This window comes from Dromiciops gliroides, chromosome 6 (assembly GCF_019393635.1).
Source record: "Dromiciops gliroides isolate mDroGli1 chromosome 6, mDroGli1.pri, whole genome shotgun sequence".
Taxonomy (NCBI): domain Eukaryota; kingdom Metazoa; phylum Chordata; class Mammalia; order Microbiotheria; family Microbiotheriidae; genus Dromiciops; species Dromiciops gliroides.
The window spans coordinates 208319086-208336235 of record NC_057866.1 but is presented as its reverse complement, the minus strand read 5'-3'; the positions used below and the strand labels follow the sequence as shown (position 1 = coordinate 208336235).

Below are 17150 nucleotides of genomic sequence, written 5' to 3'. Positions count from 1 at the left end.
GCTCTTTTTTTGTTGTTCATGGCTTTCAGGTGGACCAATAATTCTTAAATTGTCTCTTCTTAATGTGTGTCCCAGGTCATTTTTTTTTCCTATGAGATCACTTTTTCTTCTTTTGACTTTGTTTTATTTGTTTGTTTCCTGATATCTCATGTCATTGACTTCCACTTGCCTATTTCTAATTCTTAAGGAGATATTTTCTTCATTGAGGTTTTGGACCTCTTTTAGAATTTGGACAATTCAGATTTTTAAGGAGTTATTTTCTTCAGTATATTTTTGTACTTCTTTTACCAAACTATTGATTCTCTTTTCATAATTTTCTTGTATTGTTCTTATCTTTTTCCAATTTTTCTTCTACCACTCTGATTTTTTTTTTGCAGGGCAATGAGGGTTAAGTGACTTGCCCAGGGTCACATAGTTAGTAAGTGTCAAGTGTCCGAGGCTGGATTTTAATTCAGGTACTCCTGAATCCAGGGCCTGTGCTTTATCCACTGCACCACCTAGCTGCCCCCTACCACTCTGATTTCTAAAATAACTTTTCTTCTATTTTTTAAATCTTTCATTATCTCTTCTAGGAATTCTTGTTGGACTTGTGTCCCATATACATTTTTCCTTTGAGGCTTTGCATGTAGGTGTTTTCAAGTCATTATCATCTTTTGATTTTCTGTCTTAAGCTTCACTGTCACCATAATAGCTTTTTATGGTCAAGTTCGCTTTTGTTTGCTCATTTTCCAGTCTATTTCTTTACTTTGGAATTTGTTGAGTTGGGTTCTGCTCATCTCTGAGGTAGGAGAGGGGAGGGGACAGGACGTTGGGGAAAGCAGGAGTGTCTGGCCTGAGCTTTTGTCATTTATGTCCAACCTGTTTTAATAGCTCAGTAGGAGCCTAAAGTTTTCATTGCTTCCAAAGTGGTGAGTGGTGTAATCTGGGGGAGAGATCGGATCAATGCTCTTCTGATCTGTGCTTTGGTCTTTTTTTTTTTTTATCCAGGTAGAACCCCTGCTCCCTCACAATCACTTCTGCTCCTTTCCAACCTGGAATTGTGACCCATAACTGGGGATATGGTGACAGAGCTGCCAAATGGCACCAGATCCTGCTCCCAGTACTAGAACAGGGGTCCTCAGGGATCTCTATCTGACCAGATGTTTAGTTACCTTATTTCTAGGTGCTGGTCTGCTCCTGGTGATGTTGCTTCCGCCATAGGGTGCTCCTTACCAGCCCCGACCCTAGTGTCTACAAATCCATCTTGCTAAACTATTCTAGGCTAGAAAAACAACTCATTGAAACTTTTTGTTGGCATTTCCATTCAGAATTCAGTTTGGTGGGGTTTTTAGGTTGTTGTAGAGAGATGTGTTGGGAGAGCTTGGTAAGAATGCTGGTGTCACTCTGCCATCTTGGATTCTCCTCCCACCCTACCCATAATAATTTCTATCAAAGTTCTTCAGGAAATAGTGCCACCATCATGACTGTCCAGTCATATGTACAATTTGACTTAAAAAACCTGAACCTGCTTCATTATTTCAATATTTTCTTGAGGCCCCCAGTACCATCTTTTATCCTTTCCTCTTCCTTCTTAGGTTTATTTAAGCTGTTCAATATATACAGAATGGCCCCTACTGGACCTACCATGCCACATCTCTTTTCCTTTAAACTCATAACCTCTTCCAAATACATATTGCCAAGTGAATCTTTACCATTGTCCCAATAATCTTCATTTTGAACACCTACTGAAATGTTTGGGACAATGTCATTAATGGAATACACATATGTATTCGTGTGTACCTGTACATACATTTCTATAATAGGAATAATTTAGATAGTACTTTCAAGTTGGCAAAACACTTTACATATGTTATCTCATTTGATCCTCACAACCACCCTGTGAAGTCCATGCTATTATTACCCCCCCATTTTACAGATGAGGAAACTGAGGCAAAAAGCAGTTGAAAATGATGCACCCACTGTCAGATAGCTAGGAAGTATCCAAAGCAGGATTCAAATTCAGAGCTTTCTGACTACAAGTAAAATACTTTATCCATTGTTTTGGGTGTATATACACATATGTCATACACACATATAGAACACATACATATGTGTGTATGTATTTATACACACATTATATATTATATATAATACTGTATGTGCACAAAGACACACTCTGAGTCCTCCTAATGACTGACTTGAAAGGGTTATCACTCATTGGGATGGATACTCTGTTCTGCCTGGTTTTTAAAAATTATATATTACTATATATATATATATATATATAATATTACTTTATAGTTATATCTCAAATTAGAACTCAGTTCCAGATACTTTTTAGCTTCAATAATGTTCAAATTCAAATTGATTCAAATATCTTAAAAACTGTTCATTTTCAGGAATTCTTAAAAAAATCACCAACCTGCAGCATTCCATCTCCTTTTTCCTCTCCTGTCTCTCCAAGTTTTTGATGTGTATTAGAAGACTGAAATTCCTTATATAAGAATCCCCCTCCCCTCTTCTCTCCTCTCTCGTTTCAACAAGAAATGGCCAATCCTATGAAATATTCTGAGATGTGTATCTGTTGTCAAAAACTGTCTCAGTTTCAGGGACAAATAATTGGCATCATCTAAAATGTTTTCTCTCAAATAAAAAAAAATCCACTTAGACATATAACCAAATGTTATTTAATATCTTAAAAAGTAACACAATCCAAAATGGATATTTCACACGACACTACGTAAACAACATGAACACAATATTACCATGTGGAGGGACTTTCAAATATAGACTTACAAAAATCCCTGTCCTTTTTTTTCCTTTTAAGTTATTATACTAAGCATGACAAGTAATCATCATTTACAATATGGTACACAGACACAATAAAAACCATGTTACAAATGTGCTGTTATAAATCAGTAACATTAGGGAAGACATTTCATGAGCTGTAATTATTTCATATGAAATACTATACAATATAAACAGAACATCCATCTTGGATGACCTTTACAGCAACCAGAGACCAAGTAAATTTTTAAAAATTTTTTTTCAGTGCAAACACATTTATTCAAGGCAGTCTTGGCTGCAAAACTCCCTTCTAACATACAGTAAATCCCACTTGCATTTCTTAACTCATTTAACCTAATGCAACAGTCACATTCAGTCACTCAGGGAAAGATACCTGCAGAATTATGATCCCTTAAAGTTAGTATTTAAACTGAAGTCTCATCTCTAAAGTAATAGCTATGCCAACTACTCTAAGGACCTTCTTTATAGCTGTCATACTTACATGGAGGTGACCTTAGGGTGGCTCTATCCCCTAACCCAGCATGTGTGCACAATACTGCACATTTGTCTGCCCTTCCAATGTGGAAACATGTGGCGGTGTATCAGCATCTAGGTGGAGATGGAAGGGGGGACAGGACATGGGACAGGAAAGGGAGGATTTGTTATGTGTGCACTTCAATGATTCTTTCACCTAACTGCAAAGGATGGGTATAAATCAGATGAGATCTTCACAAGATCCCAGATTTGGTACCTTTTTTTGGTGGGAGCAATAAGGAACAGGGGTACTGAGGTCAGCCCTTGGAATGGGGAGGCAAGGCATGGGCAGAATTGGTCTGCAATTCCATGGTTTCCTCACCTCCTCCAGTCGCCACTTGGGAAACGTCCCCTGCCTTCAGCTGGTATGGTGGTAGATGTTCATATCTGAAGCCAAAATATTAAAGCCCTGTAATGGGGGGGGTGGTATGTGTGTGTGAGTGAGTGAGTGAGAGAGAGAGAGAGAGAGAGAGAGAGAGAGAGAGAGAGAGAGAGGCAGGGAGAAAGGGGGAGAGAGAGTGGGAGGAGGGGAGAGAGAGGGAAAGAGAATGTGTATAATCATTGGAAGAAAATTTAATTTTCACATCCAAATCACATTTCTAATCCACATCAGTCTTCTAGAATTCCAGTCTTTCCAAATGACCCACAGCAAACTATATAGAAAACTGTAGAGACCCAAGATTATTTGCAAAAGCTGTGGCACCTGTCAGGATGCTGCTGCAAAGACAATTTCAACTAACTTCTCCTGGGAGATTCCAGTACCTCATTCTACTATAAAAGTGGAATTTAACCGTGATTTTTTTTAAGTGTAAAGTTGAAGGAGCATCTATCTCCTGAATAACTCTCCCAGAAAAATAAGACTACAGAACGCATTCTTAACACTGTAAAGCTTTCTTGAAGCAGAGTGGGGAATGCCAACTGGCAGGTTCCAACCAGTCGAAAGTATTGATTTGTCCATTTGGCAAAGGCATTTAAGAGTCATTTGTATTCAGCCCAGACCTTATTGAACCAAAGCCAGGTAAGGGCTCCCAAACCCACATAGGTGTTTTCAATATACTTTTAGTTCTCCTAACCCTAATGTGCAGAGAAGAGCCACTTGCAGACAGAAGCAGAGGAAGTATAAGCTGTCTTCTGTAAGCAGGCAAGATGGTACTGGAGGTGGCCCAAAGAGGGAATGCTGTGCTCTGGGTGCTCCCAAGTGTGATAGCACATTGGACAGCTCTGTCGACTGGCCAGTTCTGAGGAGCACGTTGCAGTTTAAGGCTGTTTTTTATCCCTCCCATTTTAGAGGACAAGGATAACCAGACCAGCTCCCTTCTGTAATCCAGAGCCTCCAAAGGAGTAGGCTGAAATGAATTGTACAAATTCTCCTTTTGTGCCCAACAGCTCCGTAAAAAGGACTTGATAAAGTTTTTAATTAAAATGTTTATTCAGCACCTTCTACTGCCAAGAGCAGCCATGTTCCTGAAGAATGTCATTGTGGCATAGAAGATGTGGAAGCTTAATATAAAAATCATAGATGAAGGAGTATGTCTAGAACTACCATTGATTCAAGTGGGATATTTGGGGAGGGGTGTCCATTAATTTGTCTGTAGTTTTGCCTCACATTCTATAAACTGAGGGGATGATATAAAATTCATTAAAAGCCCTGAAATTTCTAAGTAAAAATGGACAGTGTAAAGGATTTATTTTCTCTTTATTGACACTTGATAATATTTAATGGACATTTATTATTCTCTTTATAGGGAGGGGGGAGCAAGTGTTGTATTTAGTGCTTTCTCAGGATGGCCTATCAATCCAATAGAAAAGAGATAATTAGTAATCAACAACTGCCCCTGAGGGTGAACTCGTCTCACCACCAGATCATTCTTTTCCCCAAATAGGTGTTATAAGAAAGAGCACCCACTGTTTTGTGTTTGTTTAGCATTGGTGAATCTGAATGTTTTGGAAGCGCTTTGAGATCCAAGGTGAACTGTGTGCAAAGTTCTTATCCATCACTATTTTAATAGGTTCCAAATGCTGCTTTTGTGAGACACATCAGGAAAAGTGTCATGATTATGAGCAATATTTCTATAATTTAAGTTCAAAACTTTATTTTCAAGTACACTTTGTGGTAAGAAGTGGTTTACCCCCAGGCAGATTTTTTTTTAAACTTTGGCTGCACCAAACTGAAAGAGAATGATGTTCACGCTTCCTTTTGCAGAGTCCCTCCGTCTGTAGTGACTCTGTGAAAAAAAAAATTCTTAAATGCTGGTTATGAAAAAGAGGGGTCTGGGAATAGCTAATATACAGCTTAGTCTCTGATTTGTGGCCTTTTAGGACAAAAACCCAAATCTCAAAGTTTCAAAGCACAGTAAGAGAGATGATTTGTTCTCCCCCCTCTTCCCCAAAGCTACCTCCCTTTTGGCTCTTTTGCTCATGTCTTGATAGGATGGCACCCTTCTTAATCTACTCACTAAGGTACCCTGAGATGTGCACAATATAGAAAATGGCATATGGTCTAGCACAGAGTGAACAACTGAGAAAGGGAGAATGGAAGTGGGGGAGAGGGAGGGAGAGAGAAACAGATGGAGAGAATGAGACAGATAGCGAGAATGGAATGTCCAGCACAGCTCTCTCAAGTAAAGTGAAAATTTGACTTGATATGTTAGCATGCAAGAGAAGGCAGATTGGGGCCCAAAGTGCTTCAAAGTTGGCAGTTCAAATATCTGATGTGTATTCTTTGCCTTATAAAACCTAAAACTCTAAGAGGTGCAAATGGCCTGCTAAATCACACTTAGCAACTACCTACCAGAAAAAAAAAATATTAGCAGGGATGGGGAAAAAGACAAAAATTGTAAATGTTCTCTTGATATGAACAACCAAAAAAAAATCACATGAGCTTTCTTGAGGAGAAATAAAAAGATTGAATCTGAAAAACCAAACACAGTAAAAAAAAAATGAAAAGGAATCATGAAAATGGGGGGAGAAGGGTGACTTTAAACACATGTCAACACACAGAGAGAATATTGTGACCCGATGCTTCAGAAAGTTTTAACCTTACTTTTTATAATACCCTTGAACACACTGCTGCCATTTCATTGAATTCATGGAGGTAGTTATATGTGAAAATAAAATTACCATAAAGTAATATGTTGTATTATAATAATACATATTAAATGTGCAAAATACTGACAGATGTGTTGACCTTTTTAAAGTTGAACACACAGAGAGATATTCAACCTAACTCAGTTCTGTAAACCTTTCAGTCGATATACAAAAAGAGAAGACCAGATAAGAAACCGTAACAGAAAGCTCTAATCTCATGGAAGGAGCATGATGGTATCAGAAACTCTTGGAGAGAGGCCCAAGCATTTGGTCACCAAGAACCCCAAGACAGAACAGCCTTAAGATCCCATTGTAAATCCATTCTTTCCCCAAGAGCAAAAATTAAATACAGATGAAAATGTTTCTATTTGAAACTCCTGTTTACATTCCATTTTTTTAAAAAGTCTATAATTTCAATACTAATGACTGCTGGTCTATGAGGTTTTTAAAAAATCATATATATACACCACTTATCTGGCAGATAGTGTATAGTTTTCATTAGTCTGTTAACTTCTTGTCTAATGCATGACAAATTTTTATTTTAAAACGTTTCTCTTAGATAAGTGATTTTTTTCTTTTCTGTTCATATGCTGAGTTTTTAAAGTGGCTATTTTCAGATGACCAACTAGAGGTTAACATAGCATCCTGACATTTCTATTATGAAACACAATGGCATGATATAAACTTCGAAGTATGGGGGTTGTTTTTTTTTTTAAATGAATTTATGTGGAAAATTTACTAACTGTATGGTATACACCTCCCCAAAGAAATGAACCCTGGAGTCTACCAGATATATCATCATTCCTTCTGCACATATTTAAACGACAAGGCAAACGATGCATTTCTGAGCAGACATGGCATGCCATAGAGGAAATAAGGAATGAGGATGAAGGCCAACTGGTTTAGGAGTCTACTCAGAAATGCAAGGGAATGTCTAATTGCAACATAAAAAGGAATTCTCAATACCACAAATAAGGAATTTGATGCATGTGCCTCTCAAATATCTGAAAAGGAATAAGAAAATCCCCAAGTGTTTCAAGTTCTAAAACAATTTGGAGGAGTTGGGTGGGGGGAGGTAATCTACAAATTGCATACAACCCTAAAATATAAGACTGAACAGATTTCTGAGATTCTAGTGATTAAAATCATATTAAGACAGAAGTGTTTTAAAAAATGTTATACCTGCTAACAAAATCTGAGATGTAACCACAATTTACATTTACAATTGAGTATGTAAAATTCATTTTTAATACCTGGCTAGCCAAAACCAAACCAAACAAAAAGAACCCATCACAAAGAGAATCCTCATACAGTTCTATATCACTGCCTTGCCTCACTTTTTTTTAAACAAATCATTTTCATCTTCTACATATTTCATTTGCTGTTCTAATAAAAATCTAGAACTTTCAAATAGCAACTGATTTTGAGACTGAAAATTTGGTATCTTTGTAATAATCCCTAAGCTGTGGAAAGGCATCTTTAATGCCTTAAACTAGAAACCAAACCAAAACATTAAACCATTTGTGGGAACAGTATGGGCTAATGATATCTCTAAGCCTACCTAAGAGTGACTCCTGAAAGTTGGTACAATGTATCTGTAAACATTACTCTGGCATAGTTCATATATGCATAATTATTCTGGGAAATTTTAGGGGAGTACAAATTATCTGTATGCCACACCTGTAGAATGAGGGCCTCCTGCTCTTAATCACATGGGCACAATTCTATTTCCACTCAAATCGTGTTTTTCTATGTCCACAAACATCTTTCCAGGAATCAAAGGTCTGACTTTCAACTCTCCCTAAATCTGCTCTTCCATATAACCACTAAAGATTATTTTCCACAGCCTAATTTAGGCATTCTATTTAAAACTACATAAAATAGAATTATGTCCTTCCATTAGAAAGAAATAAACTCCTCAGGCCATACTCTTCATTTGTATCACAAAGAAATTGCTTTTCATTTAAACAAATTAGTTATTTCCTCTATTATATTAAACTAGGAACTTCATAAGTATCACAAGAATAAAATGACCTCCCTAAGATACATGATTTAATACTTAAAAAAAAAATCCACATTACCTTTTCCATCACTTAGTGCTGTTGCTAAGCCAAGTTGTTAATTCCCCCTTCCTTTGTCCACTTCAAATTCAAAGGCCTATATTCCTGTTTGTATAGTTATGGAAGGTTAAGAATCAGACAAGCATCTGATATTCACCAACAAAAAAACAAAACAAAACAAAACACACCCATTAATTGGAACACAATCCCTTCTGATTCACTTCCAAGGGTTCCTGCAAAAAAAAAGAATCATGAGAACTCACAGTGAAAGCGATGGGTGTATAAATAATTCACAGACAGAGAAGGGCTGAGGTCCTTTCTAGTAGTGTTTGGCTTGGCGTTGTGTTTCCTCAAGGTGACCTGTGCCTTTTATTTTTATGCTTTCTGTGGTGGCTTAGCTTGGGGGAAAATAAGTGTCAAGGATCAGTTCTGTGGCACCGTTCAACCATGGACTAGGAGCATTATCACACATCTGTGGCATTTGTAAATGGAATTAGCAACCGCATGACACCAAAAAATGCAGCTAACACCTACAGTGGCTAGACTCTCACCTATGTGCTCAGTTATGATCAATTAAGCAAAAGTATACACATTACCCCTACTGGGCTAGTCTGTTTGCTACAGAGCCATAAACGTGAAAAACAATACTGGGAAATTAAGATTTTTTTTTCTTTTTGTTTTTTTTTTCTTTTTGTTTTTTTTGTCCTAGCCTACTTAGCAGCACAGTTTTAAGCAAAGACCAAAACTGTGGTGGAGATGCTTGTCTTCCCAAAGATGTAAACATCAGTCCCAATGTCGTAAACTTTGCCATACAGGATGAGACAGAAGATTGGAGAAGGCAGAATGACTATCACACACTAGTAACAGAAGCTTGCAAGCAACTGGGTTTCGGTAACTTCTCGGCTTCGTTTGCTGAGGGGTCTGTACTTGTGCGGAAGCTGAATGCCGGAGCAGCGCCTATGTGCGCAGGGCTCAGGGTTGGATTTTGACGACGGTTACTTTCAACAATGCTGGAAGTGTTGGAAGCCAGGCTCTCACGGGTACTGGAGAAATAAGAAAAAAAAAAGTTTTCACATAAATAATTACATATCGAGTGCCAGAGGAGGAGAGAATGATGTATTTAATGGACTTCCTCTGTTGGTTCGTAATGTCAGATCAATAAACTACCCCAACTTGATTACTCACATATGCTTCTTCAAAAATGGATTCCAGAAGTTTTCACGAGTCAACATGTTATAATACTAGCACGTTAAATGGGCTAAAGGATTTCAGATGGCTGAACACACAGTTGGATTTTTTTAACTCAAGGAAACTACTTCAAGATGTCACGTGCTAGACAGACATCAGATGGATATTTTTAAAAACACAAACATACACACATAATGCCTTCATTTTAGGCTGGCACGAAAAGAAGTAAATGCCACCAAATTGGGTCAATGAATTTACTGTTGAATTTGTTGAACTTTGCCATACTGGGCTGATGATGACTTCCCCCCCCCACACACACACTAGTAGAACGAGTTCAATTATATTAAAATTGGGATCCTCAATGCACTCTAGAGAGTACATTTTTTAGTCTGATCTTTGGGTCAAATTTTATCCCTTAGTCCAAACACTTTAGAAAAAATTGACCATGTGAATGATGTGCCTATTTCTGCCACAGGCACAGATCACAAACCTAAGAGAGATTCATTGAGGTTGTGGCCCAGGAATTCACCACCCTGCATGGCAGCCCATCTTCTGGCGATGACCCTCCCCCAAACAACTGGGCTCTGCCTTGGAGGGCAGTCATGTGGTCCCCATTGCTTGGTATGTACTCAAAGCCATTCCACTTGGTAGGACCTGACTAAATTGCATAGCACTCCAACCCATGCCAAGGCTCTAGGGGAAAACATTACTTGAAATTAGTTCAAATATTGTGAAAGCAAATAAATAACATTTGCTTTTCCCATTCAGTTGTGGGGCATATATTTATTCTTTCCTTCCTTTTTCCTTGGAAGACTCTATGTGCTAAAAATGCTTTAACAGCTTTATTCAATTTCTTGGTTAATTTCTCAAGTTTAAATGGCTTGAAACTATTTTCCTAACTCTAAGAGGGCTAAGACAATTAGTGAGGATTTGTTGGGACATCACCAGAAAAACAAAACCCATTTGGTTTAGTGCGAGGGCAACATTGCTCAATGGGTTCCTGTTGTTTCAAGCCTTGAAGAACAGTAAGTTTAAGAGGGTCTCCACCCCATCATGCAGATAGATTTACTATTTGCTGATGTGAAAAGCAAGGAAAAAACTAACATATTCTTTGGACCTATTGGGTGGATGGAACATGTGGGAAAAAGCTTCCAAGCTCCACCCTCATCCCTGACATGAGATAGTACATAAAATATATCTAATAAAACTGATGTTGTGGTTAAAATGTCACTTCCATCTGTGAATTCTGTGCTCAAACCCTCTACCGACATTGTTCCCTGCCGCCCCATGGCTCCCGACCACACAAGAGTTTTGTGTAACCTTGGCTCACATCTATCTAAGGACCCTCAGCTGTCTGGAATTCCCTGGGTAAGATCCTTCTCACACTGTTTCCTTACAATCCAATGTTCCTGGAATCTTTCTGTAAAGAATGAAGGGACGGGGCAGCTAGGTGGCACAGTGGATAGAGCATCGACCCTGGAGTCAGGAGGACCTGAGTTCAAATCTGACCTCAGACACTTAACACTTACTAGTTGTGTGACCCTAGGAAAGTCACTTAACCCCAATTGCCTCACCCCCCCCCCCAAAAAAAAAAGAATGAAGGGACAACATCAGATGAAAGAAGCTTGCAATACACTCCACATAGGAAACAAACACTACTTGATCTAAATGCAGAAGGTCTTTCCAAACATTAATACAATCTAAAGAGAGAAGCCAAAGTCTTTTTATTTTTTTTACTGCTCATAACCTGAAGGCAGGCCTTAAAATCATATACTTATTCTACACTGGCAAAATAGCCTTCCAAAGATTCTTAGCCTTTCTCAGATCCCTTCTCAGAATACTGTTTTTGAATAATTTTTTAAATGCTGAATTTCAGTTATAAGTTATTGAAAATAAAGATTTTTGCCATCTGAATTTGTGAACCCCCTAAAATCCATCAATGGACCCCTTTGGGGTTTCTGAACCCCAGGTTAAGTATTCCTACCTTACAGCAAAACTTGATGTTTCTCTCCTTCCCAAAAGAAATGCCCAGACTCCACTTTCCCCAATGGAGAAAGTAGTAGCATATTCAAAGCCTATGGACCATGTGTCCATTCCGCCCATTATCTAACCCCCTTTCTGTCACATCAGTCACCACATGAAAGGATAAGGATAGGGGTATGCTGATATGTTGAACAATCAGCTCTCCAAAGATAAAAAGGCACACGACACACTTCTAAGTTTCATCTGTAGTATTTGCCAATTTCTGAGGTGTAAATGCTAACACTGAAAATTTAACAATCAGCTCTCACAAATGGGGGGGGGGGTTGAGCTGGCTCCAGTACCATCCTGGTAAGGATCACAGAAAGGAAAAACCCTTCTCTAAAGAAGGCTTTATGAAATGGAGACATCAACTGAAATGCTGGTTTCTGTTATTATTAGACAGTGTTTAAAGCACAGGGTTTCTTTGCACACAGTAAACATTTAGTAAATGCTTGCTGAATAAATGCTAAATATGAGACACCCGGGTACTTTTCCTCTCTCCTTTGTTTGCAGTTCTTTGTTCTTTTTCCTTACCCATTACTACTTTTGAGCGGCTGAAATAAGAAAATGTTAGCATTTCAGAGATAGATGTTGGTATTAAAGGAAATCATTTAGTCCAGAGAATTCCCTAATCTACAGATAAAGAAAATGAGATGTAGGGAAAGAAGTGAGGTGCTCACGGACTAACAGAAAATTAGGGACACAGCCAGGACTAGCCGTTACTCTCTTGACTCATAATCTGGTGTGCTGGTCACTACAGAATGCTCATAAACTGCTGAAAAAAAATGAGTTTACTAATTAAGTTTTCTATAGGGCAATTGGGACTCAAATATTCTTAACCATTTTCGCATCAAGGACCCTTCAGTCTGATGAAATCTGTATGGATCCCTTTTCTCCCTGTCCTCTGCCATCTTAGATCTGCCCCCTGAGGCTCTGTATCCCTTCTCAAAATAAGGTTTTTAAATGCATAAAATAAAATGAATAAGATTACTTTTTTAAGGTATCTAGGTTATATAGTAGAGAGAACATAATGCCTGTATTCAGGCAGACTTGAATTCAATTTCAGCCTCAGATACCTGGTCAAGTCACTTAACCTCTACTTGTCTCTGTTTCTTCATCTGTAAAAAGGAGATAATACTACTGCTAGGGTGCTTGTGCTGTGGTAATGCATTATAAAAATGCTAGCTATTATTATCTATCATTATCATTATTATGATTAAAGAAATCAATTACAATGAAATAGTTATCAAACTTTTCTTTTTCAAAAACAAAATCAAGTTCATAAACTCCAAGTCTAAGAAGCCCTGTTCTAGGGGCAGCTAGGTGGCACAGTGGTTAAAGCACCAGCCCTGGATTCAGGAGGACCCTGAGTTCAAGTTTGACTTCAGACACTTGACACTTACTAGCTGTGTGACGCTGGGAAAGTCACTTAACCCTCATTGCCCCACAAAAAAAAAGAAGGAAGGAGGGAGGAGGGAGTCCTGCTCTAGAAGGAAAATGGAGGGGTAGGTCGGAGCTTTGTGATATGCTTTTACTGAGGCTGATAAATTTAATGAAGCCTAAATGATCATTCTAAACAGGTAGAATGGTCTCAAATATATTCCTCTAATTGCCTTCTGTATGTTCTGTATGGCTGACTCAAAGACTGGCCACAGGAGACCCCCCCCCTTCCACACTCTCCCAAAGAACCAATGGAACCCACTTCTCTATCCCCTAGAGTTTGCACTTAAGGGCAGACAGCTAACAGGATGGGGCGGGGCGGGGGGGGGGGGAGAAGGGAAGAAGCAACATGCTGGAGTGGAAAACACACTGGCCTTAACATCAGAAGACTTGGGTTTAAGCCCCAATCTCTGCCTCCTCGTATAAAATTAAGTAAATAATTTAACCTCATGTTTAACTTCAATTTCTTCATCTGTAACTAAGGATTGATTTTTTTTTAAATAGTTGCCCTACATCTATCTCAATGAATGTGTTTTGAGGAACAAAATGAGGTAATATGTACATAAACATATGCTATTGCTATTAGGGGGAAATAGGGAGAGGGAGAGCTTCTGTCCCTGCCAATCCCTAATGTTTTTACCACGTCCTCGGCAAGGTAACAGGAAAAAGAAGAAAAGGAAGGAAGAAAAAGCCTATTCTTTCAATTAGAGAACGCTTGTTATTCACTGCCACCATCCTGTCTCTGCTGCTAACTTTTCCAGAAACCAAGCAAGGAAGATTAGAAAGTCACAGAAAAAAAAAAGAAAAAGAAAAAAGGAAAAAAAAGTCACAGAAGATGATATTTCAGTACTATGAATCCCATTCAGGGAAGAATGAAACGAGCATTTATCAAGTACCTACCATATGCCGAGCTTGGTGCCAAGCACTTTAGAAATGTCATTTGAGCCTCACCACAACCCCATTTTACAGCCGAGAAAACTGAGGCAAACAGAGGTTAAATGACTTTTCCAGGGTCAAATAGTTAGCAAGTATTCGATGCAGGATTTGAACATGGGTTTTCCTTAACTCTGTCTTTAGCAGCAGAGGAAGGTGAAGGAAAACTTTACACCTCCAATCCTTGCCCCTCCCCTCAGGACTGGAGCCAGGCTCAGCCCCTCCTCTCTAGAGCTTCCAGTCTCACTTCCTACTCATCTGCACAGACCCCCATTCTCCCAGAATAGAAAGGACATTTGAGTCACTCAAAATCTTTTGCTTCTGACACTACAAAAGTGGAGACATAATCCTGCAATCCCACATCCGAACTCTGAGTGCTCTCCCCATAGAAATATTAGTTCCCAAGGTGATCGGGTACTCTTTATTATATAAGATTTATACCCAAGGTATGTTGTAGGTTAGATAAGGTAGATTAGGCCTGGAAAACTAACTACTATATAGTATAGCATCATCTGTATAGGAAAATCCATTCCAAGTGGCAATCAGTGAATCAACAATAATACATGCTCACTTTTGAATAGGGCTTTAAGGCTTGCAAAGGGTTTAACCTTAATGGAAGTATCTCCTTTGCTCTCCGAAAAAGCCCTACGAGATAGGTGCTGTTGTTATCCCCATTCTACTGCTGAATAGACTGAGGCAGGGTCTGAACTTAGGTCTTCCTGAATCTCAGTTCATCCTTTTATGTACTATGTCCCAGCTGCCTAGAATTTACTAAGCCCCTCCCAGATGTCTCACACTATGCTAAATGGTGGAGATAAGACAAAATCAAAACATTCCCTGCTTTCAAGGTACTTACTTTCTATCCTATGAGGAAAAACATCCACACACATAAAATAGTCTATTCAAGGTCATTTCAGAAGGGTGGCCTAAGCTGCTTGTTTAAGGAAGAGAGAACTTCTGAAAGGAAGGTGCGAGGAAGGGGGTGGGGGGCGTACAAAAGAGTAGAGACAGGTAACAATGTCACATGTGACGTTATTTTGTAACACAAATAGAGTTTGAGGGGAACTGTGGACACCAGTTCATTTAATGTTACAAGACTTCCGAAATGGTGATCAGAGTAATGTCTAACAAACAGAAAATATTCCCAAAGTGATGGAGAGGTATAGTAAATTTCCATTTTTCTAACTTGTGCCTTAGTTTCAAATAAAGGGTCTTAAACAAAAACAGACAATTTGATCACTTTCATCGGGTCGTCTTTTCCCCCAATAACCTCAATAAAAGTGCCCCCCCAACAATAAGCCTCCTTGGGATATAATAATGAATGAAAATCTCCTCATAGGCCAAAGTGATCACACTTAAACATTACATTTTAAAAACATGAAAACTACCTGCATTTGTCACCTTTGAAGTCCTCACATTCTCTTTGGCAACATGTAAAGATACACTTTTCCACTGAAGTCTTTTTTTGGGGGTGGTGGGACAATGAGGGTTAAGTGACTTGCCCAGGGTCACACAGCTAGTAAGTGTCAAGTGTCTGAGATCAGAAGTGAACTCAGGTCCTTCTGAATCCAGGGCCACTGCTTTATCCACTGCACCACCTACCTGCCCCTTCCATTGAAGTCTTAAGCCAGTGCCCCATCATAGGGTGTCTGTGACCCTGGATTCTCAAAGGTTATGATAATGGAAGTCAAATTCTATTTACTCCTGTCTCTGATGAAGGAGTTGCCCTCCTTCTTCCCAAGGCCCACTCCTCTACTAGGGCCCATTCTTCTAATTCCCTCTTTTCCCTCCTTCTAGACTGCCCTCTCCAAATCCAATCTCAGGCACTTACCAGATGTGTGATCCTGGGCAAATCAATATCACCTCTGCCTGCCTCAGTTTCCTTAACTATAAAATGGAGATCATAAAACCTGCCTCCCAGGGTTGTTGTGAGGATCAAATGAAATAATAGGTAAATATTATGTTATTATAAATATTATTAAAGCATTTTATAAAAAGTACTCTATAAATACTAGTTATTATTTTATTTCCATTCTACCTGTTAAAGATCCCTCTTATTGACATATATTTTAATATATGTTTATATTAAAGTATATTTAATATATTAATTAAATATATTTAATACTCAAGGTTTTGTTTTGGTGTTAGTATTTCTAAGGGCTAGTGCACAGTTCCTGGCACATAGTGAATGTCCAATGACTCAGTACTTCCACCTTGCAGGACTCTAAGCACCAGCCACATGAAAGACTGTGTGTAAGTGGAGCACCAGCTTATCACCACAGGGTGATAAATGTTTTTGGCCACAGCAACTCACCAAGGTCGGGGACTTGGGGGAGACAAACTGTGTTCTGTGTCAATGAAAGGAACCCTACCCCCTTCCCTGCCCCCTACCCCGCCACCATAATCATACAGAAGATATTGCTGATCCTCAAAGTGTTGACGTCGGCAATGAGTACTACTTAGAAGGAAAGAATCTCTGAATTTGGAGCGAGAATTGACCTTGCTTTTGGCTGAGACTTCACTATGTTCTACAAAACCCGAAAATCAGAGTTATGAGATAGCCAAAATATCATATGCCAATTCCACCCTAGCTCAATGCTGGCAGGCTGCCACCCGCTGTACTGGGCTCCGGATCGCTTCTGAAGATAAATGCATAGCAAGAGAAACTATGACAACAGGGGCCCTCTGTTCCCCAGGATCTGGAGTGTATCCATCTTCTAATTTGCTTTTCCTGGGTCTGGAGAAAAGTATCATAAGCACTTCTGAGATGTCTGTTTTTCTATTCTTACTACATCATGGGATAGTCATTCCTTCAGGAAGGCAAACATTTGGCTTGAGAAAAAGGCAAGTACATGGTAGATCCTACTATGGATTTAGACCATTAATGGAACAGTTGTGAGTGCTACATAAGAGATAGCCAGTTCTATCGCCCCCAAACTGTTTCATCAAATTAAACAGAGGCTCTAAAGGCATCCATTATGATCCATCACAATGCACCACCAGGTTTCTTGCAAGTGAAAAACCAGGACTTTGTGAATAAACCAAAAGAACTAATTTTTGAGAAAATGGGTTTTTGTACATGTGAAGCCTCAAAGGGTTTCACTGTCATAACCTCCTTGA

The 17150-nt window shown here is 38.9% G+C and overlaps 1 protein-coding gene across 5 annotated transcripts in view; it reads right to left on the bottom strand.

Moving 5' to 3' along the window:
* Positions 1 to 2652: 2652 nt before the first annotated feature.
* The window catches only part of STOX2 (storkhead box 2), a 337214-nt gene continuing 322716 nt past the window's right edge, over positions 2653 to 17150 (bottom strand). For all 5 annotated transcript variants that reach the window (XM_043970549.1, XM_043970550.1, XM_043970547.1 and 2 more), the window contains one exon: positions 2653 to 9490. In XM_043970549.1, the coding sequence (XP_043826484.1) occupies positions 9298 to 9490 (193 nt within the window). In that variant the 3' untranslated portion in view covers positions 2653 to 9297. The remainder of the gene's footprint in view (positions 9491 to 17150) is intronic.